The sequence below is a fragment of the Oncorhynchus kisutch genome, linkage group LG20 (assembly GCF_002021735.2).
Source record: "Oncorhynchus kisutch isolate 150728-3 linkage group LG20, Okis_V2, whole genome shotgun sequence".
Lineage (NCBI taxonomy): Eukaryota > Metazoa > Chordata > Actinopteri > Salmoniformes > Salmonidae > Oncorhynchus > Oncorhynchus kisutch.
Window position 1 is genome coordinate 21,043,286 of NC_034193.2, and position 25,898 is coordinate 21,069,183.

Sequence of the window (25,898 nt, forward strand, 5' to 3'; positions counted from 1 at the left end):
ATATTTACATGACAAGACAGAACATGAATAAAAAGATGAAAACCGAAGACTGAACATGTAACGAATAGGTTAAAACTAGTGAAATTATTCAGCATAACATTTGTCAAAGTTTGCCATTTGCAAGATGCGTGAGAATAATCCTTCATAGGACATCGTTGTTTGTTATTAGCTTTTAAACAAGTCTTATTTTTCTTCCAGGTATGATACAATTCTAATATAACCAGTCTTCTGTGCAAAAGCAATCAAGACTTCTAATGTTACAAAGCAAAGCCATAAATGGCCAAGCGGCAGTGAAGTATATAAAAACATTGATTCATTAAAAGGGACTTCAGTTGTAATATCCTTGATAACAGGAGACATTGACCATATAAGAGAACAGGATGCTCCAACCTAAAAGTCCTCATCAGAGTCTGAGTCAAAGTTGTAAGCGACGGGTTTCTTGGCACGGACTGCTTTGCTCCTGGGAGCCACAACCTCCTCATCTGATATATGGAAGCTCTCATCATCCCACACTTTTGTTTTCTACAAGGAGATGCAGGAAGAAGAAAACATCCAAATTGAAGTGAATTTATTTCAGAGTGAGGGATCTGACAAGGTGGGAGGGTGCAAACCTGAATTCATGGTTAACAAGCTTAAGTTGATATTTTCCAGCACCATGTCAATTGTAAAAAGTCTCAGGATATCATTGCATTATCAATAACTTGGCTCACATCAATGCTAGAACCGCCACTGTTTGGACTCACCTTGCTGGCGACGGTTGTCTTCTTGCCCTTGATGCGGGACATGAGGTCATCAGAGCTTCTGTCCGAGTCGTCACTGTCCAGGGCCTTGCGCTTGGCCGGCAGGGCCTTGCGCTTGGCTGGTGCGGCCTTAGACGGGGCAGGGGCATTGGACGAGCCCCCTGAGTCGCTGGAGTCAAACGACGGGATCTTCTTGGTGGCGGTTTTGGAGGCTGGCTTGGGCTTGGACAGAGCATCCATGATGGACGGCTGCTTCGCATCTGGAGGGGATGATGGGGTTAGGAGTCTGTTCAGAATAATCCCTCAATATAACATCATCCAGGATATACAACATGTAAATATACAGTTAACTGCCAAAATAAAGGAAACACTTTTTAAATTTATTTTTTAAACCTTTATTTTACTAGGCAAGTCAGTTAAGAACCAATTCTTATTTTCAATGACGGCCTAGGAACAGTGGGTTAACTGCCTGTTCAGGGGCAGAACGACAGATTTGTACCTTGTCAGCTCGGGGATTCGAACTTGCAACCTTTTGGTTACTAGTCCAACGCTCTAACCACTAGGCTAACCTGCCGCCCCACTTGAGTAAATGAGGGATACAAACTATATTGAAAGCAGGTGTTCCTCACATGTGTGGTTCCCAAGTTAATTAACATTCAATCATTCTTACGTTCAATGTTCCCTCTTAATTATTTTGGGGCACTGAGCAAATTTTAGGTCCTACGAGCAGAAACTTGAATTTTGTGCAACTTCTGGTGCACATTTACAGTGAACATTGAAGCTGTACCCTTACAATTTAAGACAGTGGCCAATAGCCTATTCGAGCATAATGTAATGCAAATCCAATAACATTCACATGGAAATGGCTTTAGATTACTATGATTTGCCTATATGTGGAGTTCAATGCAGGTCTACATTGCATGAGACATAAAAATGTTTATTTTTTTTACATTATGAAGGGCTTGACATTAATTACTTTTTACTTGGTCTGTAACACCATAGGCCAAATTGGTGACTGTAAATTGCATCGTATGACAAACCACTATACAAAATACAATGAATTATTATTACCATACAGAGAATTAGACAATGTAGGCTACCCCTCTGTCTATTGGCTTATTTGCATATTCATGCCTGTCTCAAAATACAAAACTGCCCCTTTAAGACGTAAACGTTTTACCTGACTGGCTTTTCAAAGACAACTTGAAAATGTAGCCTACACGTTTTGTGCTCTTGGAGGAAGCAGTAACTCCCAATTTCTGACCTATATACACTTATCTATAACTGGGCTAATAATTCACTAACTATCAAAGAATATTAAGAAATGTGCACCTCCGATCCGAAAAGCACATTCACTGACAAGCTGATTGAAAGACCGCTCATCGGCTACCCCTGCCAATAGAATTATACTGTGTTGAGCTCTGGCTCAGGATACAACAAAATCAGACTCAATCCTGCAAAGTTCCATTTGTTGTATTGAAAAGGGGCCGATATAATTAAGCAATAAGGCCCGAGGGGGTGTGGTATATGGTCAACATAATACAGCTAAGGGCTATTCTTACGCGCAACGCAGAGTGCCTGGATACAGCCCTTAGCTGTGGTATATTGGCCTTACAACAAACTCCGAGGTGCCTTATTGCTATATTTCAACAGATTACAAACATAATTAGAGCAGTAAAAAGCATGGGGTTTAAAAAGCATGGATTCTCAAAGTAGGGCCCAGGCCAGATCTCAAAATACATATTTTTAAATGAATATTACTAACAGCTTGTAAACTGCACAATTCTATCGCCGATGCTGAGAAGCAGGCTTTTAAAATGTTCCTTCTCAGGGCCCGAGACCCGGTATGGGGGGTGTCCCTAATAAAATTTGCTACAACAAAATGGGTCACCGGCCCTAAAAGTTATAGAATCTCTGGTTTAAAGGTCGTGTCGGTCACAAGATCTCAACCCAATTGATCAATTATGGGAGTTTCTGGAGTAGCCACCTGAGACAGCATTTCCCACCACCACCAAATTATGAATTTTGTCATGGAAGAATAGTGTCGCATCCAGCCACGGTGCATTAATGCTGTTCTGGCGGTCTTGGTGGCCCAACGCCCTATTAAGACAGTTGGGGTTTCCTTTATTTTGACAGTTACATGTACACGTTTTATTGCTCATTGAAGCAGAAAGCTAATGTCACAACTACTGCAGTATGATCAGTACAGGGCTAGAGGTGTTCTATAGTACCTGCAGGCTTCTTCTTGGCGGTTGCTGTTTTCTTGGGAGCTGCTGGTTTCTTGGGAGCTGCCTTGGGTTTGGCTGCAGGCATAGAGGCCATCGCATCATCGCCATCAGACTGAGCTGCAGAACACAGAAACACGTTTGGATTACATTTTCAACTGTGCTAGTCCAATAATCACCTTAGTTGTCTGCCACAGTATGCCATTGGGGTGGGAAGGTCTGGAATATACTTACAGCTGGATTTGCTTTTAGCTTCACTTACAGTCGCTGATTTGCTTTTCACCATCTTTCTATATGAAGAGAGTTTGACTGGTGTCAGGATTTGCAATTAAATCAAATGTGCAGAGTTTAGACTATTGCTTACATAGGCTTAACTCACTGCATTACCCCCAACAATTATCACCCGTGTCACCAGGCCTACAAAAAAGTCCTGTTAAACTATACTGTTCATCATAGACTCACTTGGGCTCAGGGGCCTTAGGCGGTGGAGAGTCTGCCTCGCTATCGATTGCAGCGTTGGCCTCGGGGAAAAAGCAGTCGTCATCAACGGACGCTGCCTTCTCGGGGGAGCTCAGCCCACAGCCGAACTCATCCTCACTGCTGTACAGGTTGTACTTCACAGCAGCTTTGGGAAAAGACAACACTTGTTCCATTATCACTGCATGAACACTAATCACAAACCCAGCTTGTTGTTGAAAAGTTGGTTAATACAGGTTTTTGACCAGAGGCACAAAGTGCGGCTAGCTGGCTACCTTTTCTTTTCTTACTAATCAGGCCACCCAGCAACTTAGCAGCGATGAGACAAGACTAACTACCACAAAATTTGGGAGAAAAAGGGGAAAAAAAAGAGACCTTAAATAAAGTTAGTGTAACACATGCTGTTAAAGGCAGGGATCCCTTTCTACTCCTGTAAAAAATAGCAACTGTTAGACAGCATGTTACTGTTAGGTTGTGCCAAAATAACAGCTTCCTGTATGGAAGTACGAGAGACATGGGAATGTCCTCAACATACAGTAAGTAATCAAGCTAAGTTCTGAGACAAGCCTAATCAGAAGTGAGTAGTACAGCTAATTACTCAGAGGAAGTGTCTGGAGTCTTCAAAGACCCCCAAATCACGAAACAGAACAAGCAGCCAGACATAACACTTGAGGCACCGGGACTGTCATATTGCCTGGTGGGCTTGATGAATTACACGCGAGCATGGGATGCCAATGAGCATAAGTGACTGCTGGGTAACGCAATTGCCGATTTAGAACTGTTTGGGTGGTTTAGACTAGGGATGCGACAAATGGGAAACAAATTGTAATGTTTAAAACTGACATACGAAAAAGAAAAGAAATCCACAGAATTATGCTCAGGGTAGTCTGCCTAGCTTTCGTTCTACTAAAATGTCTTGGTAAGTCACAATATACAGTGGGGAGAACAAGTATTTGATAACCTGCAAATCGGCAGTGTTTCCTACTTACAAAGCATGTAGAGGTATGTAAATGTTATCGTAGGTACAATTCAACTGTGAGAGACGGAATCTAAAACACTATCCCAACCGTGAAGCATCGAGGTGGAAACATCATTCTTTTGGGATGCAAAGGGGACAGGACGACTGCACCGTATTGAGGGGAGGATGGATGGGGCCATATATCGCGAGATCTTGGCCAACAACAACCAGCATTGAAGATGGGTCGTGGCTGGGTCTTCCAGCATGACAACGACCCGAAACACACAGCCAGGGCAACTAAGGAGTGACTCTGTAAGAAGCATCTCAAGGTCCTGGAGTGGCCTAGCCAGTCTCCAGACCTGAACCCAATAGAAAATCTTTGGAGGGAGCTGAAAGTCCGTATTGCCCAGCGACAGCCCCGAAACCTGAAGGATCTGGAGAAGGTCTATATGGAGGAGTGGGCCAAAATCCCTGCTGCAGTGTGTGCAAACCTGGTAAGAACTACAGGAAACGTATGATCTCTGTAATTGCCAACAAAGGTTTCTGTACCAAATATTAAGTTCTGCTTTTCTGATGTATCAAATATTTATGTCATGCAATAAAATGCAAATTAATAAAAAATCCTACAAATGTGATTTTCTGGATTTTTGTTTTAGATTCCGTCTCTCACAGTTGAAGTGTACCTAAAAATTAGACCTCTAGATGCTTTGTGAGTAGGAAAACCTGCAGTGTATCAAATACTTGTTCTCCCCACTGTACAACTTTAAAGCGCTTTAAAAAATTTTTTTAAAGGTGTGCGCAGGCAGGCTAGTATTGACAGTTCTGGTCACCTACCGATGGTGGTTAATACCACTTCAGAAGGGGCATTGCTTTACAGACAAGTATAATGCCTCCAGAGAAAGTTGTCGGCGTTTAAAACGCCTACCCTAACAGACAAACATGCCGTAGCGCTTTCAATGGGCCACATACCATTATATGTAAAACGGGTAATCTATACATTCTACACCGGGTAAACTATGGCAATTTCATGAGACAAGCCCCCCCCACCCATTCAGCAACAAAGAGTGGCCCGAAGATAGCCTACTGTATGCCGGCGACATCAGTCCCATAGCCTAAACGAGTCTATTCTACATGCAATAGACCAAACACACTAGTGTCATTAATGAAGAGAGAGCAGGCAGGTCAGCGTGAGGGGCAGGTAGAACCGTGCGCATATGTCTTACTAATCTGCATCTCGCAATGTCTTATATGCCTCACAAATTCACCAAGTAGCAATTTTTGCCTCTTCCCCTCTGGGTAGTGTCTCACCTTTGGCTTTGCGTGTAGGTTTCTCCTTGGGTATCACTGGGTCAACATCCAGTGGAATCACCAACTCACTGTCTGAGCCAGAATCGTCAGACCACGGGTTCCTCTTGGCCGCCATGGGCTTGAACGACAGGGTGGTCTGTTTGCCCAATGCCTTTGATACTGCAGGGGAATAGGGCCTTTGGTTAGTCAGTGAATCACAGATTATGTATGTTTACCAGAGGTCATTCTTGAATTGTGGCAGCATTTGTTTTTAAAATGTATTTGTGTATATCTTCCCATTCTAAAACCAACTAATATGGCAGCATATATATATATAAATAATGATAACATTGTGCCACCAGTAGGAGTAGTAACAGTGGTAACAATGACAAATTGAGGATTTTCTTAAGAGGCGACAGAAGCGCAAATCTAAGGTCATAAACCCTTACAAAACAGAATTCACTAAAGTGCTATGACTAATCTCCCAACGTTTCCTCTTCATTTTAACACCAATGACACCATTTAGACACCAGAAATTTGAGGATTCCATTGATAATTTGACATACTAAAATGGTACGATAAGTGTATTTTATATGGTGACCCTCCCCTGATAAGTGCCAATGGAAGGAATGCTCAAAATCCTTGTGTGTGTATGTATATTTATATATCTTTGTAATGATCGATTTTCAAGGCGGTATCATCAATGACAAAACTTATGGACACAATATTTGTACAAAAAAAGTCGTATTTTAATATCCTTTGTTTTTATTGATAATATGGCAGGTGTGTCAAACCCTAGTGGCCGCATTGTCTTTACAGAGGTCTGGAGGGCCGAACCTAAAAAAATGTATTATTTCCTCTACGTCAATATTAGCTAAAGTAGTCCTCTATACTAGAGGTCGACCGACTGATTTTTCAACGCCGATACCGATTATTGGAGGACCAAAGAAAGCCGATAACGATTAAAATCGGCTGATTTTTAAAATTTATTTGTAATAATGACTATTACAACAATACTGAATGAACACTTATTTTAACTTAATATAATAGATCAATACAATTTAGCCTCAAATAAAATATTGAAACATGTTAAATTTGGTTTAAATAATGCAAAAACAAAGTGTTGGAAAGTAAAAGTGCAATATGTGCCTTGATCAGAACATGAGAACATATGAAAGCTGGTGGTTCCTTTTAAAATGAGTTCAATATTCCCAGGTAAGGAGTTTTAGGTTGTAGTTATTATAGGAATTATAGGACTCTATACCATTTGTATTTCATATACCTTTAACTATTGGATGTTCTTATAGGCACTTTAGTATTGCCCAGTGTAACGGTATATCTTCTGTCCCTCGAAGCATCATTACCCATCGCTCCACAAAAGCCACGGCCCTTGCAGAGCAAGGGGAACCACTACTCCAAGTCTCAGAGCGAGTGAGGTCACCGATTGAAATGCTATTAGAGCACCCTGCTAACTAGCTAGCCATTTCACATGGGTTACAACAGCCTAATCTCAGGAGTTGATAGGCTTGAAGTCATTAACAGCTCAATGCTTGAAGCATTGCGAAGAGCTGCTGGCAAAACGCACTAAAGTGCTGTTTGAATGAATGCGTACGAGCGTGCTGCTGCCTACCATCACTTAGTCAGACTGCTCTATCAAATCAGACTTAATTATAACACAGAAATACGAGCCTTAACAAAACGTTTATTCTTTCAGTGAAATACAGAACCGTTCCGTATTTTATCTCACAGGTGACATCCAGTCTAAATATTCCTGTTACATTGCACAACCTTCAATGAAAATTAGTTTGCAACAAGCCAGGCGGCCCAAACGGTTGCATATACCCTGACTCTGTGTGCAATGAACGCAAGAGAAGCGACATTTTCACCTGGTTAATATCGCCTGCTAACCTGGATTTCTTTTAGCTAAATATGCAGGTTTAAAAATATATACCTCTGTGTATTGATTTTAAGAAAGCATTGATGTTTATGGTTAGGTATAGTCGTGCAACAATTGTGCTTTTTTCGCAAATACGCTTTTGTTAAATCATCCCCCATTTGGTGACGTTGGCTTTCTTTGTTAGGAAGAAATACACAGTTCGCAACGAGCCAGGCGGCCCAAACTGCTGCATATACCCTGACTCTGTTGCAAGAGAAGTGACAATTTCCCTAGTTAAAAGAAATTCATGTTAGCAGGCAATATTAACTAAATACGCAGGTTTAAAAATATATACTTGTGTATTGAATCCCCGAGCTGACAAGGTAAAAAGCTGTCTTTCTGCCCCTGAACAAGGCAGTTAAACCCACCGTTCCTAGGCCGTCATTGAAAATAAGTGTTCTTAACTGACTTGCCTAGTTAAAGAAAGGTGTAAAAATGTTGAAATCTTCCAAATCGGTGTGCAAAAATACAGATTTCCGATTGTTATGAAATCGGCCCTTCCGATTAATCGGCCGACCTCTACTCGATACATCACTTATCGAATTTGATGCACCCTGTCTAGCTTTCATTTCCATGACTGTTAGCAAGCTGGACAGAGTGAAGAGACTAAATGTAGGTTCATTGAAACCATCTTAGTCAAACCACCCGCGGGCCTGGTTGAACATGCATGTTCAACACCCCTGATCTATATAATACATTTAAATACTTGTGTTAACTTTCTAGCATACAAAATAAATCCAAAACATGTCACTACACCTCTACTGGAAGAGGCCAATGGGGCATGATTCTTGTAAAATCAAAACATTATCCTCACCTTTGTTCTTGGCTGGTGCTTTAAGTGTCTTGGTCAGTCGCGCTCCCAGGCTAATCTCCTCAGCAGCAGCCGACTCTCCGTTCTCTCCTCCATCCTCATCAAACTCCATCTTCATCACCACATCCTCACCCTAAAAACATACAAATATCAAAATTGAATTATATAGAAATAAATACAAAGTAATAGTCAATTACCATCTCCAACAAGTTCCTTTACCAGTGAACTACATAAAATCTAAAAATTATTGTAGTCTAGTTAGGGTTTAACACAAAGAGGTTCCAGAAAAGGCACTGACCTTTTTGCCTTTCTTGACAACGGCCTTCCTGGTGGCCTCAGCCTTCATGGTGCTGGTAATGCGTGGGATGACGCGGCGTCCCTGGGGCGTGGGCATGGTCTCCTGCTTCACCTTCACCACCTTGCCCTTGCCAGCCTTTCCCTTCACCACGGGCATGTTGGCGTTCTGTCGATCCGTCTCCTCCACACGCTGTGGAAGAAAACCCAGAGTCAAATATATTACGTCACAGTGATGATTACTTGACCCAGGTGTTATGAAATAACAGAACGTTACAGAATTATACTTGTTCTTATGGAATGAATGACTATTCATGGGTTGCACGTTTCGTCACTATAATGTTTTGAATGTTTCTTTTATGGCCGATTTAGGACTGAGCATTCTACTCAATGAGCGCTGATTATTTGTCTGAGGCTTGGAAACACGATGACAATTGGTAGGAAAAACTTTTGCTATCATTGTGATTTCGCCAGATTGACTAGATAGAATATAACTTTAGCTAGCTAGCAAAGATTCAAGGGACAGCACTGACTTCGCTAGCTAACGGCAACATTGACCTCTATAAAGTAAATTTGACGACAATGACGGAAAAATTGTTTCCTACCAACTTTAGCACGGTCCTCATATTTCCAAGCCATCTGTAATTTGCACCAATATGACTCCGGAGGTCCATAGAACATTCATAACGATGGCCACGATGAGACCAACTGACGGAGGAGCAACCAATGAATAGTGTCGTTAGGGAATGACAATTTTATAGAATGAGTGGTGCCGTTATAACAGAATGTTACAGGAAAGACAATGCTACAGAATGACAAAAGTGTTGTTACAGAATGACATATGTGATTGGTCATGTCGTATTACCTCCAGCTCCTCAGTGAAGGCAGCGAGGTCCTCCTTCCAGAGATCAGCTGGGGTCTTCTTCTTCACTGTGTTCAGTTCGGTCAGCTGCATGAGAGGAGCGAAGTTATGGCGATTTAGTGCATCAGTGATATTCTATCGATTCCCTGGGTGATTTCATGTTTCAGTTATTGGCGTTAAAGCAGGCAGAAATTCGCACTGTGATAAAGTCGCTCACTACACTAGAAGTTAACAGGAACATGACTGTTAGACTGCGAAAACGTCTATAATTACATGTCAGATTTCATAACTCTGGAGGCTGTCTTCTCTCCAATGAGCTATTGATAATTGTTTTGCGGCATTCCCAACTCCAGAAATGTGCCACTTAAAGGAGGGCTTTAATCCATGGTGCATTGCATGGTACCATTGCCAGAGATATTAAAGGAAGGAGATAGGAATCCAATGAAGGAACGTATAACGGCATGCTGAGTCACGTGGCTGCTAAACTCGTCGCCATGCGACCCCCCTCAAAGTCAATGTATATGTTGAGAAATGTGCCTATTTTCCTAGAGTACGCAATGTCACGATTCCAAAGCTATACGATACTACAGATAGCAAGTTAATTATCTCACATCTCTGAAAATATTTGTAATGCACTTCTTGTTGATGAAATCCATAGCAATATTGTTTTGAGCTAGCACCCAATAGCCTCCCCTTCACTCTGGAGAGAACTCATTGTCCCAGAATGCACTGCGTGGCCCATTGACGTAGCATGGGCAACGTCTCCCCATCTCCTCAAAAGTATCTGCCGTTACGAGTGTCGAACTCCACTCGGAGGAACATCGATCTGCAGGTTGAACATGGTGAGATGCTAGACTCTTAAATTAATAGCTGTAAAATTGCCTAAACTGCACTAACTAGCTACTTTAGATAGCAATTTTGTCTTTGGTATTACTGTGTGTAGCCATGTTTGCTTGCTACCTAGCCAGCCCATAAAGAGCATTGCATTGTGATTTTGTAGTCGACTTGAACTACAGACTCACGATGCTACAAACCCATTTATAAAACCAAAATGAAACATTAGTTCACAAATGACCTTGGCATCCCTCTGTTTGCACAGTTCCTCTTTCTTCTCCTTGGTGAGGTACCACATAGGCATGTTTAACAGGTAGTTGTAGTCTGGCCCAGTGGTGTCTTCCTCTTTGTCCTCATCATCCCCCGTTTCCTCCACAGTCTTCAATAGGGGAGACAAATAAAGTCAACTTACTTTCCTGGGTTAAAGCTACCATGTACGCTCATGATATCATAACTGTGGGTTGGATGTTGGATTATATGATAAAAGAAAAACAAGACAAACAAATTAGGAGTATGGTCAGATATTGGGGAATGAAATTAACTACCGTGTCCTTCTCCTGAGCCTCTTTCCAGGCCTTGACGGGGTCGGAGTCGTAGCCCATTTCCGTCAGCATGAGGATCAGCTGTTTCTTTGGCTTGTTCTCTGGAGAAAGGGCGAGACAGACATACAATGGCTACCTTTAAAAAAAAAAGCAAGAAACAAAATCACCCAACCAGTGGCATGGGCTTTTCATGAAATTCACAGAAATAGTACAACAGCTAACATTATTGCCTATGCCAATCTGAGGGTGAATGAAAACACAAGAGCATTGTGTGTGTGGGCTTGAACACAGAATCAACTGTTGGATGTTTGCAGATCTTACCCTATAGGTAAGCTAAAATAATTGTCATAGGGGAAGGAGACAGCGCTGATACCTACCGATGATCAGGGTTCCCTCAATCTTCTCCAAGATGAACCGGGCCTGGTTGGTGAGCTTGGCACTCTCTGCCCCCAGCATGCCAGCCAGCCAGTCCTTTCTCAGAACGTAGTACTTCATCCTTAACTCAAAGAAATCCTTCAGCACATCTTGCACCAACTCATACTTCTTCAGGCTGCCCACATGGTCAAACAGCACCTGAGGGGCAAGGAGAGAGGTTATTCTGATAGATATAAAACATCACATTGAATGTTCTGCTTGTCTACTGTCTTGTTGCAGTACTATATTTCTGGGGAATGAGTAGTACCCTTCAGAGTATCAATTTAAGACAAATTAAAACAATCATTACAAAATGGAGCCAGAAGTCAATAATTAATTATACATTATTTGAGGGAGTAGTAGCATGTTTGTGGTAGGGTGATCATTACCATTGAGTTGCAAGTGAGGGACTGCTGCAGCTTGAAGACCTTGTGCAGGCCAGCCGCCTCGGCCTCCCTCAGCCTCTCCTCTGTCATTGTGACCACGAAGCGCACCGTGGTGTCCGTGTGGTACTCCTTGTAGTCGGTGATGAGGGCCTGGACCTTCTCTGTGCCGTTCAGCATGGGCTCCAGCACGTTCTCCTTGTAGGTCTGAGGGAGAGGGGAAGACATGGAGAATTTACCTGGGTTGTGTTCAGTAGGTGGACATGTTTTTGAAACAGAGGTATAACCTGAACTTGTCAAATAAGAACAAGATTTCCGTTTTCCGTTTACAAAGGGCAAACAGATAACTAGATTCTAACCATTGTTGTTATGGATCCAAGGCACTACTATGCTACTGTATATTCATATAGCAGGACAGTGACTTGACACAGACTTCTATCAAGTAAAGATAAACCACCCAACTGATCCACTCAAGACCAGGGTATAAAACTATGTACCAACCTGTGTCCATGTCTTGACGGGTAGCTCAGAGATCTCGATGGTGGTGCTGTCGATGATGGCCACCTCTCCACTGTTCAGGTACTGATTCGTCATCAGTTGGTCAATGGTGCCTTTGAAACCCTTGTAGCCGGGGAGCTGAACAGAACAAGTAATTTTGTTTACATTTGAATCCTTGAGAAGGAAAGGTTTGATTGAGAACTTGATTGTAACAAAACATCAATAAACTATAACTGGATCTGAAACTATGGGCCAATCCCAAACCTGCAAAGGAACAGTCACTAAAACATATTTTATCTAGATTTCACATCCAAAAGAAATACTGAGTATGGATTCTTGATTAGGCCTTGATTGACTCGTCCTGTACACATTCTGAACGCATAAAGGGCATTCGATCTTAAACCCATCCCAACTCCTAGCTCCCATTTATATAGGCCTTCAACGAATCTCCCCTCACCAAAGGCAGCGGCTCCTCCCCGTTCAGCATGCGGTGGATGTTATTGACGATCTCGCGGACGTCGAAGTTGGGGATGCGGCTTGCCCAGCCCGTGCCGATGCCGTCGGCGCCGTTCACTAGCACGGTGGGGATAATGGGGATGTACCACTCAGGCTCCACGCGTTGGTTGTCGTCATAGTTATACTTCAGCAGGTTGTCGTCCACCGCAGGGAAGAGTAGACGGGCCAAGGGGCTTTAGGGGGGGAGAGAGAGTAGTCTTACGTCACTGACAAACACGGCAGCCTGGCGAAGACAGTGGTCGAAACTGTGCAAATGTCAATCTCTGGAATTGAAGTGACCTCCTAAGCCCCCAGTCTATGTATCGTTAAGACCGCAGCGGCCGCTTAGGCAAGTCACATTCTAAAAGCTTCATGTCTATGTAGTCGTCGCCAAGAAACTTCACAGAACCAAGTACGCTGCATCATTACAGAGAATGGCATATGCAGAGCATGTTGTGGCGCTGACCTGAGCATGGTGAAGATGTAACGGGGGCTGGCAGAGTCCTTGCCACCGTGCAGCCGCGTGCCAAACTGACCCTGAGGCTGCAGCAGGTTCAAGTTGTTGCTGCCCACAAAGTTCTGGGCCAAGCCAACGATGGTCATCATGAGAGAGCCCTGACATAGAGAGATACAGAGGATGACATTCCATTCTGAAAGAGGTTGAAGACAAACTCTAGTCTACATGTTGTAAGTCTTTTACCATGGTATGTCAGAAAAATGGTCACTTATTAATACCCTTATGAGTACTACAATACCGATCCAACAATAAACAAAATAGAAACCAACAAATTGAGTCGAGGGATATTGAAAGTTGTCACTACATTTCCCCACAGTTCACTGGGTCTCACCTCTCCATGGTGATAGGCTGACATCTCGGCCACGGAACCAGCCAGCTGAGCCACCTTCACCTCCCGCTTGTCATTCCTCTTGAAGCAGCAGAACAGCACCTTCCTCTGGCCCGGCTTCAGACCTGGGAGACACAACAGTATATCAGTTTTGATTGTGTGTATTTAGCTCTCCTAGTTGTCATGACTTTCTCCTTGGTGACTGAAAGCCAGCCAACCCCTCCCACCAGAGGAAGGGGGGAATTGCGCTGGTTTTAGGACTTAACGCCAGTTGTAAACTCTCTCACGCCCTGCAATATTGAACAAAGGAATGTGTTGTGTGTAGAGAAACTCTTGCCAAAACAGGCACAATATATTTCAACATCCGATGAGGGATGGAATATGGAAAATTAATGTCTATTTTGTGATGTCATTAAAAGTATCAGAAATACTGTAACTTAGCTGTAATGTTTCCACCCTATAGGATGTTCATACAATATGAAGAACGATGAAACGGTTTGAAAATATAGAAATGTGAGTTCAGTCTAATGAGAATGGTTTTTCAGGTCTGTTGCACACTAAATCACACCCATAATGAGGTCAGAGTTCGTGCCTACTTGATGGAACTGCCCTCCACGGCCAGAAGGCTTAATAGGACTAGCCGAGAATTTAAATAGACCAGAGAACAGTCCACAGGTTGAAGTGGTTAAAACTACCAGAAAGACCAGAAAATGGTAAGACTGAAACTCAACGAGAGAAGGTGAAGACTAAAACATGCACCGTCTGCAGCTCTGCATGTGAAGGAGTCTAGGACAATTGACCAAGACGCTAGGGAAGAACAGTTCCCTCAACACCGTATGGTACATCTGATGTATCCTTCCAACAAACATTCAAGACAAAGGAGCCCACAACTAAGGACATTGTGACCTCTGGTGGACACCCAGAGACTTGCATCGAACTACTTCTTGTTGACGGACAGAGTGGTTTCAGAGACAGAGAAAGACATCTAAGCGTAAATACATGTTGCATTTCTAATCCAAATGAGCGGTTGTTAGGGTGCCAAATATTCATATTTACGGTGAGCATAGTTTCTAAATGCATGTACGATAAGTGCTCGCTCTCCCTCTCTCCTGCTCTTTATCTTTCACCAGCCCTTTTCTGTTGGGTTAGTCCACTAGGGACTTTATCGCATTGTTAGTAATCAATAACCTATACCGTGTGAGTGTGTATCTGTGTGATTAGTTATTTATTTACTAAGGCAATTTGTGTATCACTGACTCATCAATTTGGTTAGGGTTCGTGCAGATTTACGCAGTTACCACGGTGCACTTCGTGGTCACAATGACAGAGGAGAGGCTGACGAGGTATTAATTAATAACTGACTTATTGATGTAAGAGATATTTATAATATCTTTAGAGTTGAAGTTGGGAGGTAGTAACTCGTTAAACAACTATTCCTGTGGTGCCCAAAATTCCTGATGAGTTAATCGTTACTTTAAATTGAGTAATAATTAAATATAGTAGGTAATTATTCAATAAATAACAGTAATGATAGTTCAAGTCTATATAGTTAATGTTTCAAGTGGTATAGATTTATACATTTCCTGGATGAACTAAGTAACTGTTTATAGCGAAGAACATTGGCTGGTGCAATGTAAAACCAACAAACAGTTGCAACAAAAAAGGTTGGTTCGCACAAAAAAACAATTTTTTTAAATACATTTTTTGCAGCAGGCACTACCCTTTAACAGGTACTGTTTAAGGTCAACTTGAAATAACCCCCTTTCCACCACTGACCATCGACCAGGCAGGGGAGGGACCTCTCGTTGTCTGAGTTAGAGAACATCACAAGCTCCTTGTTGACAAAATCATTGTAGGACAGGGACTTGGTGGCTTGACCATACAGGTACTCCTGGAACACAAAAAGACAGGTGTTATGACTAGGCTCATAAAAATATAATTACTAGAATGAGCCACCCATCACGGAGCAGACTTGACTGGGAATATCTGTTCTACCAATTCCATTTCTATGGTTGGGCTGTCTAAAGGGTCAAAGGTCACCAGTGATTTACCTCAGGCAGGTTGTGCTCCCTGCGCTGGCGTCTGTTGACCATGAAGCTGGTCAGCCACTCTTTACGTTCCTCAATCTTTTTCTTGCTAAAGGCCTAGGGAGAAAAAAAAAGGGTAAGACTCGATCACAGATGATGAAACTACCGCTATAGGAATCATAAGCTAGGTTTCAAGCCAATTGGCGACAGATCGATGCCCGTCTGCTTGACTCATACGGCACGCCAAGTGACTCCATGCCTGTAGAAGCAAACCATTTTTGTGAATGGGGTGGTGTACAAACTGGCCACGGAACATACATTTCTCTCTCCTGACTGCATGTGCTGCTGCAGGACCAGGGTTTCCCAAACTCTGTCCTTTGTGCACCCAGGGAGGGGGCCCTATGGTTTTTGCCCTAGCACTACACACATCGGATACAAATAATCAAAGCTTGTTGATGAGTTGGTTATTTGAGTCAGTTGTGTAGTACCTGGGCAAAAAGAACATAAAAAATAAAAGTTAACCCAACGAGGCACCCAGGACAGTTTGGGAAACCCTGGCCTAGACAACCAAATAGTTGTTTGCTACAACAACTTGCTTGTTTCAGCAAGGTGCAACAAAGTCATCACATTGTAGTCCACGTTACAACAGAAAGGGACTCAACGACACGAATGCCCGGCCGTCCGGTCTTCAGTCAGCCATTTGTTCCACAAAGAAAGATTATCCATAACCATTGGTTACAGCCCTACCTATTGGTTTCGGTGCATTTTATTTGTCATTTCTGCATGTTCTAGACAGCAGTTCACTGATCAATTGGACAGGCAGGTTATATGAAGCAATATACCCCCCCCCACACACAATAATTTGTCAGCCAATCAAGTCACCAGCATTCAAATATTACCCTCAATATTTACTGGAAATTTGAATCAAGCTCATCACTTAACCACCATGAAGATAATTTTATTTCATATGCCCGTAAACTCTTGCTAAGTTGTACTACAACATGAACATATGATCACGTGACTCGTTTACCTTGAAATTGTTTATTTTATGCATTTGCAGTTTCCGCTGGAATTGTCACATAATTCATTTGACATACACAAAAGGATTCTACCATGTTGTCGACCGAACAAATTGTCTTCCGACATTTATGTAATTGTACCGACAAGTCATGTTTCCGTCACAACAACATGAGGTAAACATGTTTTTATACGGCATGACTTCTCGCATAGAAATGTGGTTATAGACGGCGAAAGATTCTCCAATCAAAATATAAAGATCTGCTGATTGAGAAAGATCTTGGTTTGGTCATGGGAGTCGATTTCTTTTTATTCAACCTTTATACAGGGATTCAAACGAGGGTGAATGGCCAACGTACCAGGGTAATTGCCTCGTCGTCGACAGGTCCAGCGTACTTGAAGGGAATGCGATGTCTCTGCATGTCAGAGAAGTACTCCTTTGCTTCCTTTGAAGTGCTGGTACCCAAACCTGGATAGATACAGGTGGTGATGTTAGAAGCACATCTAAATATATGGGGAGGGGGTTATGGTAAAAAATAAAATACACCGTAATATTTGGGGCAGGTATGGGAAAAATACGAAGTGGCTGCTTACATGTTCAGCTTCACTACCACAGGGCACAAACCTTTGTAGTATTTTATTTTCCAAGATTTGATGTTGGTCTGTACATCCTTCCACTCGTTGAACTCTGGGATGCTGTAAAAGGACAGCTCCTGCTTCTTGTTAGTGGCCTGGAAGAATTCAAAAATGGACATTTGACTGTTTGCTATACTTGTTAATATTAACCGATCTCTATATTTGCAAAAACCTCGAAATGCTTGCTACTGTAAAACTATAATATAAATACAGTATGCATATGTTACAGTTATGAAATGTCGCCAACAGATGGCACTGGCGTTGCATGTAAAGACTAGTTCAGGAAACTGTACAAGCAAGCTTCTATGTTGTCGACATGGCTGTATTTAATATAGCTGGATTAAAAATTGATGTTCACTATGGGGAGTTGCCTTGAAGAATCACAGTGCCCAAAACAGCAACCGTCAGTCTCAACTGGACTGTACCATGTACCTTGATGATGGGGGTGATGAACTCCTCCAGGAAGTTGTGGCGTAGCAGTGAGGGCCAGTTGTGGTGGATGAAGTTGATAAGCAACCCCTTGATGTGGGAGCCATCCAGGTCCTGTCAAACAACCACACAGGAGAGCATCAATGATCTGAGGAATGTTCTGTCAGTGAGACAACTGGTATACTCTGACTAGGGCCATTAAGAGAAATTATTATTTCAGTTCTAGGAGTAGAGCTGCTTTACTGGCTAGGTCACCATTACAAAAGTATCTCAATCAATAGGACTTCATGACTAAATAAAGGTTACAGTTAAAAACAAAACATTCCAATGAGCTACACAAATAAATGAGTTCAGACAAAAAGCTCTAAATTCCACAGAGAAATTGCCAGTAGACAGTACAGACCTGATCGGTCATGATCATGAGTTTGCCGTAACGCAAGGACTTGAGGGATTCTGGGTCGCTGTAGTTCTTCTTGTACTGCAGCCCCAGGATCTTGATGACGTTGTTGATCTCAGCATTATCCATGATCTGACACAGGGGACACACAGGGATCAAACTATAAACAACTAGTTCAATAGTGGACGACCACAGCAGATGCGTAACATTCTAAATCAAATCAAAGGGGTTGAGGCCCTTTGTAAACATATGGTGAGGATCGATTCACTCATTCATATATCTTTATGTACACATTCTTTATCCCTTTACACTTGTGTGTATAAGGTAGTCGTTTTGGAATTGTTAGGTTAGATTACTCGTTGGTTATTACTGTATTGTCGGAACTAGAAGCACAAGCATTTCGCTACACTCGCATTAACATCTGCTAACCATGTGTACCGTAATTGCTGGACTATTAAGCGCACCGGAATATAAACCGCACCCACTGAATTATTTAAAAAAATATGTATTTTGTCCATAAATACGCCGCACGTCTATAAGCCGCAGGTGCCTACCGGTACATTGAAATAAATTAACTTGGTCACTATCTTCCTCCTGTGCACTGAAACCACTGAAGTCATCTCCTTCGCTGTCGGAGATGAATAGCCTCAGAATTGCTTCATCCGATGTTGGATCGTTTTCATTGTCGCTCTCGTCACTTTCATCCGGAGGCAAATACCCCGCTGAGCTCATGCTGCCCCTTCAACACGCAGCAGTCCAGCCTTTCGAAACTCGATGATAGTGGATTTTTTGACAATGCTCCACGCTGTCAGGACCCACTGGCAGACTTGACCATAAGATGCTCTTAGGATTTCTCCCCACTTGTCATCCAAGACTCCCACTGAACAAGGAGCGCCACCTTAAATGCACGATTTACACTGATGTCGAGTGGCTGCAAATACTTTGGGCCATCTGCTTTTCTTCCCTCTGAAAGTCTTTGTTGTCTTTTTGCACTGAGTCAGTTCCTCACGCTGCTGTTTCCAATGTCGTATCATCGACTCATTAAGGCCAAGCTCCCGTGCAGCAGCTCTCTTTCCTTCTCCAACAGCCAGATCGATCGCCTTCAACTTGAAAGCTGCATCATATGCATTTCTCTGTGTCTTTGCCATGATGAGGGTGACAAAATTACTACCGTAATCAGAATGACGGGAAGTTTGAGCTCGCTCGATTTTACGTCACATCATGTGACGTGCTCAGTTTTTTGGCGGCATGAATCTTGTGAAAGCGGGGGAAAAAATCCATAAATTAGCCGCGTCATTGTATAAACCGCAAGGTTCAAAGCGTGGGAATAAAGTAGCGGCTTATAGTCCAGCAATTACGGTATGTGACAAATACATTTGATTTGATTCAACACAGAACAAAAAAATTCCCCATAGCGATAATAAAGTCATTTTCAATTGCAGTCCCAATTATGCCCAGCAGAGCCTTAGAGATATCTATCTAGTGATCACCAACTTCAAAAAATGTTTTATGCCTGTTCTGACCTGCTTGTGAGTGGCTTCCCGCACATTGAGCATTTTTCCCCTGAGAGGGAAGACTCCGTAGCGGTCTCTGCCCACCACGCCCAGACCAGACACGGCCAGCGTCTTGGCCGAGTCTCCCTCTGTCAGGATCAGAGTGCAGCCGTTGGAGTTCTTGCCACCTGGTTGTAGAGAAACACAGCGACTTCACTATTTTGAATCGTATGACATCATTACTAAGTGTAAAACTTTACTAGATCAACAAGTTGATTGATTTGTTTTAAAACTGAAGATTATAAGTAACTAGAAGTGAACTATGGGCTAACCTCTTAAGCAAAATAGTGACAGACTAGACTAAAATGCATATCATAACAAATGTGATTTACCTGCGTCGTTGGCGTCGTCCAGTTTGGGCACTCCCTTGATCTTGTTGTGCTTGACGGCAGAGCACTTCTTGTTGAGCTGCGTCTGGGCCTTGAACTTCACCCAGTTCATGATGCTCTCCACTATCCCACAGGAGTTGGCCTGGTTGACAGACAATAAGCCATGTACAAAATGATTCAATCCAAACAAGAGTATGATATTTTGTATGAGTGTCAATGGACTTTCTACAGAGAGAAGGAACAATGAACTTAAGGCTAGGCCTTGTTTACCTGTTTGATAAACTTGTCACTGAGGGGGCAGGTGGAACCGAAGCTCTTCTGCTGCAGGGTCATGTTCTCCTTGGTCTGGGAGTCGAAGGTAGGGTTCTCGATCAGGCAGTTGACAAAAATCCACATGTGGTTCTTCACCTGGGGAGAGGTGGACAAAGTACAATCTCATTAAAATAGTCATGTTATGAAAATGTAATGGACAATACAGTTTTATCTTGTCATCTTTGATCAGCAAATATGGCATCTCAGGGAGACTGGGTCAGTTTGGTGGGGTACCTGGTCCTTTTTTTCTTAGCATAGTAGGTAGACCCTGGCGATAGTGGGTTCAATTCCCGGGACCACACATACACAATTATATTTTTTACTTAAATAAAGGTTAAGTAGGCAAGTCAGTAAAAATAAATAAAAAATAAAAAATGCTTATTTTACAATGACGGTCAAACCCTAACGACACCGGGCCAATTGTGCGCCGCCCTACAGGACTCTCAATCACAACCGGTTGTAATAGAGCCTGGAATCGAACCAGGGTCTGTAGTGGCACCTCTAGCACCGAGATGAAGTGCCTTAGACCGCTACGCCACTCGAGAGCCCTAAAAATGTATTCACGCACGGCTAAGTCACTGACATTTAGCAGGCGTTTTTTTTATCCAAATATACCTGGAAAGGCTTGACGACCACGCCAGCCTTGTTCTTCTTCTTGACAACTTCAATGATCTTGGAAGTCACCTGGTCTGCCACGTAGTCAGCATGTCTCCCACCCTGGGGCCAAAGAACAGGAACAGTAGTCCCACATATTTGTTATGCATACAATTTTAAGATTATGACTTGTGGAAAAGGAACCAAGATGGTGACATATTGTTGCCAAAAATAGAAAATGACTCCGGTAATAAAACCAAGTGGTTGGTAAGCCATAAGATTAAAATCCAAAACAATATTATCCAGTTAGAGTACATTCACAGTTGCATTTATCTTCCATACCGCAGCTCAATCCAAAACCCAACATTGTACACACACGTCACAACAAAACCACATGCCCCTTAGACCACTGTCCTTTTTACCTTGGTGGTGGCGATGCTGTTGACAAAGCTGACTTGCTGGAAGCCCTTCTCGCTCATTGTGAGGCACACCTCCCAGCGCTCACTCACCACCTCATGGACCACAATGAGGGGTGAGCCCAACTCATCCACCTTGTTCTTCACGTACAGGTCCACGTAGCTCCGGAAACTCGTCACCTAGAGGGACAGAGATGTTGGTAATCAAAACCGACAAACATTGCAGTCCAACAGCATTTCAACCGTCAAAGGAATACATTTGGAGACGTCAGTATGGACAGATGGTCCTTTAATTAACAGATGTTATCCTATTGTTAAAGTCACTATAGCACAGAGTAATTTCTTAAGTGTGGCAATCACGCCTAGTTTACCACTAGGTTAGCCTGCACTTACGGGTAGCCTCTTGCCATTGAGGAACACGCGGACTCCCTTGGTGGCACCGGCGATATCGTATGCCCGTCGGGTCATGATGGCCACCGTGTCCTTGTCCAGGGTCTGCATCTTGAACTTGGACAGGTCCGGCTGGAAGGTGATACACGTGAACTCGTCGCCGTCAAACGACCTGATCTTGTGCTCCCCAGCCCGCCCCATGTTGTCATACCACGTCTGCAGGGGCACAAAGAGAACAGGTAACAACAAATAGAATTAAGACTTCGGTAATAGGATACATCCTCACAAGCCTGAGCAGACTTCCAAGAAATTGATGTGTATTGTAAGGTGCCGTTGGTAGTTTGACCAACCTGCTTGAAGGTTTTCTTGGACTCCTTGCAGGCCGTCTCCACGGTGAACTTGTTGCTGAAGATGTTGCAAAGCTTGGCACCATAGCCGTTGCGTCCGCCTAAAGATGGAGTACAATAACATGTGAAGATAGATGGCAGGTTTTTAAAATAGGCAAGACTCCTCTATTGGAAGACGCTTTTTCTTGGAGAGTAAATAACGAGTGACAATAAGTGTCTGATTTCATTAAGTCTTACCGGTGACTTTCTTCTGGTCGTCGTCATAGTTACTGGAGGTGAGGAGCTGTCCGAAGATGAGAGCTGGCACATAGACCTTCTCCACCTTGTGCTCCACCACAGGGATGCCCTTCCCATTGTTCCACACACTGATGGAGTTGTTCTCACTGAAAAACACCAAGCACAAGCTCAGGTCACTTACAGTAAGGCCATACAAAGTTCATTAACCGCTTAACAAATTTCATGTTTCGAAAATTGAGACGCGCGAGCCAATAAAACACGTGACCCCTTGTAAAAGAAAATACTAAAGCAACCCTAGTACAAGACCTTACCAAGAGATTTTAGCCTTTTGGTATGACCAACACAGGGACCTCAGTTTGAGCCCTGGTCAGGGTACCCCCCCCATATTAACTACAATGGTGTCAGGAGTTGGATAGCTCCATTGAAAGAGTAGAAGAGTTTTAGGCACAGTTAATTTCAGAGGCATAGTGCTGGCATTGTTTATCATTTATGTAATCGAAAAAAAAACAATTGTGGCAGTAGGTAGCCTAGTGGTTAGAGCGTTGGACTCGTAACCGAAAGGTTGCAAGATCGCATCCCAGAACTGACAAAGTACAAATCTGTTGTTCTACCCCTGAACAAGTTAACACTGTTCCTAGGCTGTCATTGAAAATAAGAATTTGTTCTTAACCGACTTAACCGAAAAAAGCACTAAAGTAATCAAGCATATTCTCCCTATAACAAACTACTTCCATTCAGCTTGAATTCTACATTTAATACACCTCCCACTACCATACAAATTTGAGCTGAAGCAAGCACATTTTCTTCAGGAAATTGACCTTTTCTAGCTGTCATATTTAACTTACCTTAGAAGTGTTTACTTTGTGTGCTGACAAGAATCTATTGAGTTGCAATGTACCATAAATGTAATGCTCACATCAACCTGAAGTATCTATCTACAGAACAAGTTTTGCAGCCACATAATCCAAAAGGAAAACTACTGTTTGACAAATTATTTGGATTCACATGAATTGATTCACCGTGATTGAACCAAATCCTGACTACTGCCATCAGGGGAGAATGACTGCTCCTCTTTCATTAAAGCCACAGAAGTTGCTGCATGCATTTTTAGCACAAGACAGGATTCCCCATTACAGTGAACAGAAAAATGAACATAAGTTGAAATAATTTAATTTTTAAGTAGACAATCATGTGTACCAATAATTGTTTCTACTACACCAGATGCATTTCCTTCAACTGTTAAACAATTTTGTATAGCCCAATAGTGACATATACAGCATGGTATAATACACTTGAAAGTTTCCATTTCATAGGACAGCCGCCATCACTTCAGGATTCATATTAAACAGTGTCATGTTCAATATACGAGAATACTCACGTGTCAATGTTTACTTTAATGCAGGTCATGGTTTTATCTCTTTGCTTGTTATCAGCAGCATTCACTGTGGTTAGAAGGGAAATCGGAGAATAGGCACTTCACAATTTTGTAAGGGATTTTCATATGGTCAAGGTTTAACTGTACAATACACCATCCGTGAAATGAACACAGTAACATTACTCATTTAATAGGAGTTCACTCACCAAGGATCTCATCAAAGATCTTGTAGAGACCTGGTACAAAGGTCACATCTCGACAGTTCATTCCAACATCCTCATCAAACACCCACAATTGCTGGAGAGGAAAGTGAGTATGCGTTGGTGACAATTCTAACAATAAACAGGAAACAGCAACCATTGTTTGTGTTCTAAAGATAAGCATTGTCTGCTTATATTTTACTCTAATTTGACACCCCTGCCCCACAATCAAATGTGTGTAGGGACTCTAAACAAACAGGGCTCTGAGTTTTCAGGGAGAATATTGACGTAGTGTGGTACTTGTTTGATAAAGTAGCATGGCACTAGTTACCTGTGTGACAGGCTCCACAGAGCCAATGTAGGTGTCTGGACGTAGCAGAATGTGCTCCAGCTGAGTCTTTTTCTGGTAGATCCTTTCCACCGACAGGCGGTTAGGGTCCTTCTTGGTCTTCTCTACCGCCTTGTTCTCAAACAAGCTCTGTGTGAAATAAAACAAATTTTAATAGGGAGTGTTTCCCCTACATGCAAGGCCACCACTGCAAAATAAAACATGCTAAAAAGATTATCCTCCCACCCATCGGCTCTCCTTTAGGTTGTTAGCTTAATTTAAGTAACATTCGGTCTTATGTAGAGTTGACCACTCATCCAAATGGACGTTAGTATTCGATTACTCAGGCGAGTATTTGGGGGGGGGGGTGTCCTCTAAAATGATCTGTGACATTGCTACATAGCCTACAAGGATATAAACATGGCAAATGGTCTAAAACAGTTTTATACTGTATACTGTTTTTATGCGTGCGCCCCATAAAAAAAGCACCACCTGTAGCCTACACATTTTGCTTGTTGTTACTGTTCTTAATTGACTTGCCTAGTTAAAGAAAAGTTAAACAAAGTTCACATTGTTGGTCAATAAAAGCAGCGCCACAGTCGGAGGATCCATGTGTAGCAAGTGAAGTGGGAGATTTCAAAAAAATAAAATGCTAAATGGAATTAATTTGGCCACAATGCTCAACTAGCAGGTAGGTAGCCTGTACATTGCACAGGGAGCGCAGCAATAATATCTACTTTAGCTATAGCTGGCTAGTAAAGCTAGTTAGCTAGCTTCTGACAACGAGTTGACTCAGCCAAGACAGGCACTAGATGGCATGATCGTTAAGTTATGGCTGCACGAAGTTTGTCTAACTAGCGCGAGTCGGTTTGGCTACCATCTCCCTCCATGCCATACCGTAAAGTAACGCACTAGCCCTAGCTCTTCTATCGCCCCTCCCCCGCCCTTCTGATGAAACAAGCTCCCTGGAGTCGTTCGAGCAAATCTCACAAGTACATCGTTTTAATTTAAAAAAACATTATTCGAAATACTTTAGTTTCAAATGACCATCAGACTAGACGTAACACGGTAAACGTAAATCTGTGACAGTCTAATTAATATGATCTGTTACGTTTGGTATGGTTACGTAAGTCTTATGTACTTCTGAAAAGTAACATTCTGGACTGAATGGGACGACTATGGTTGGCGTAATCACTGACTGGCCTATTTTTTTGTATAACTAGCTAACGTCCCTGTCGCTAAATCTCAGCCTCCTTGTTCTATCCGTGTGTCTTACTGAGGCGACTGGTTAGCTACCTAGCTTACATTACTTTAAGGTCAATCACAGTTACCTAGCTAACTACCACTTACCAGCTAGCTAAAATGTAGTAAGTCATTAAAAAAGCCATGAAAATGTAAAAATGTAAAGAAATGTATTTAGCATGAAAGTGTGTAACGTTACATCGTGTTTGTAGTCTATCGTATCGACAATATGTTAGCTATCTTACCTTCAATGGTTCAGACATGCTTCTGCTGTATTCTGTTCCTGAAGCTTGATAACTTGAATTTTCTGAGCCTCTGACAAATTTATCTAGCTAGTTTTTATATCCTTAAACGTTTATTCACTTTCTGTCCCTAATATTTGCAACCTCTAACGGGCGCTTGTTTTTCCTTTGCTCATAACGTTTGAAATGTTCAAACTTCGAACGTTCTCCCTCCCGCCAACAAGAT

General features: G+C 42.5%; 1 protein-coding gene across 1 annotated transcript; it reads right to left on the bottom strand.

Annotated features, from left to right (window-relative positions):
- Window positions 1–25,898, bottom strand: top2a (DNA topoisomerase II alpha). The gene is made up of 35 exons (XM_020453667.2): window positions 25,676–25,898; window positions 24,192–24,338; window positions 23,867–23,957; window positions 23,664–23,727; window positions 22,286–22,431; window positions 22,052–22,149; window positions 21,705–21,917; window positions 21,318–21,491; window positions 20,917–21,018; window positions 20,260–20,397; window positions 19,993–20,131; window positions 19,631–19,788; window positions 18,114–18,239; window positions 17,714–17,824; window positions 17,271–17,376; window positions 17,005–17,114; window positions 15,653–15,745; window positions 15,378–15,492; window positions 13,605–13,726; window positions 13,223–13,371; window positions 12,719–12,950; window positions 12,265–12,399; window positions 11,770–11,970; window positions 11,344–11,539; window positions 10,970–11,067; window positions 10,666–10,803; window positions 9,594–9,677; window positions 8,733–8,921; window positions 8,438–8,567; window positions 5,709–5,867; window positions 3,428–3,590; window positions 3,200–3,255; window positions 2,972–3,085; window positions 744–1,000; window positions 1–522 (listed from the first exon to the last, which is right to left on the bottom strand). The coding sequence occupies exons 1-35, from the start codon at window positions 25,691–25,693 to the stop codon at window positions 391–393; spliced, it is 4,704 nt and encodes a 1,567-aa protein (XP_020309256.1). The 5' UTR covers window positions 25,694–25,898; the 3' UTR covers window positions 1–390.

What these genes read in the sequence shown, in the direction of transcription:
- top2a (XM_020453667.2), bottom strand. An exon ending in TGGTCGTCAAGCCTTTCCAG is followed by an intron (nt 20,398 to 20,916) that starts GTATATTTGGAT and finishes ACCTCTCCCCAG; the next exon opens with GTGAAGAACCACATGTGGAT. An exon ending in GGGAGCACAACCTGCCTGAG is followed by an intron (nt 15,493 to 15,652) that starts GTAAATCACTGG and finishes TTTGTGTTCCAG; the next exon opens with GAGTACCTGTATGGTCAAGC.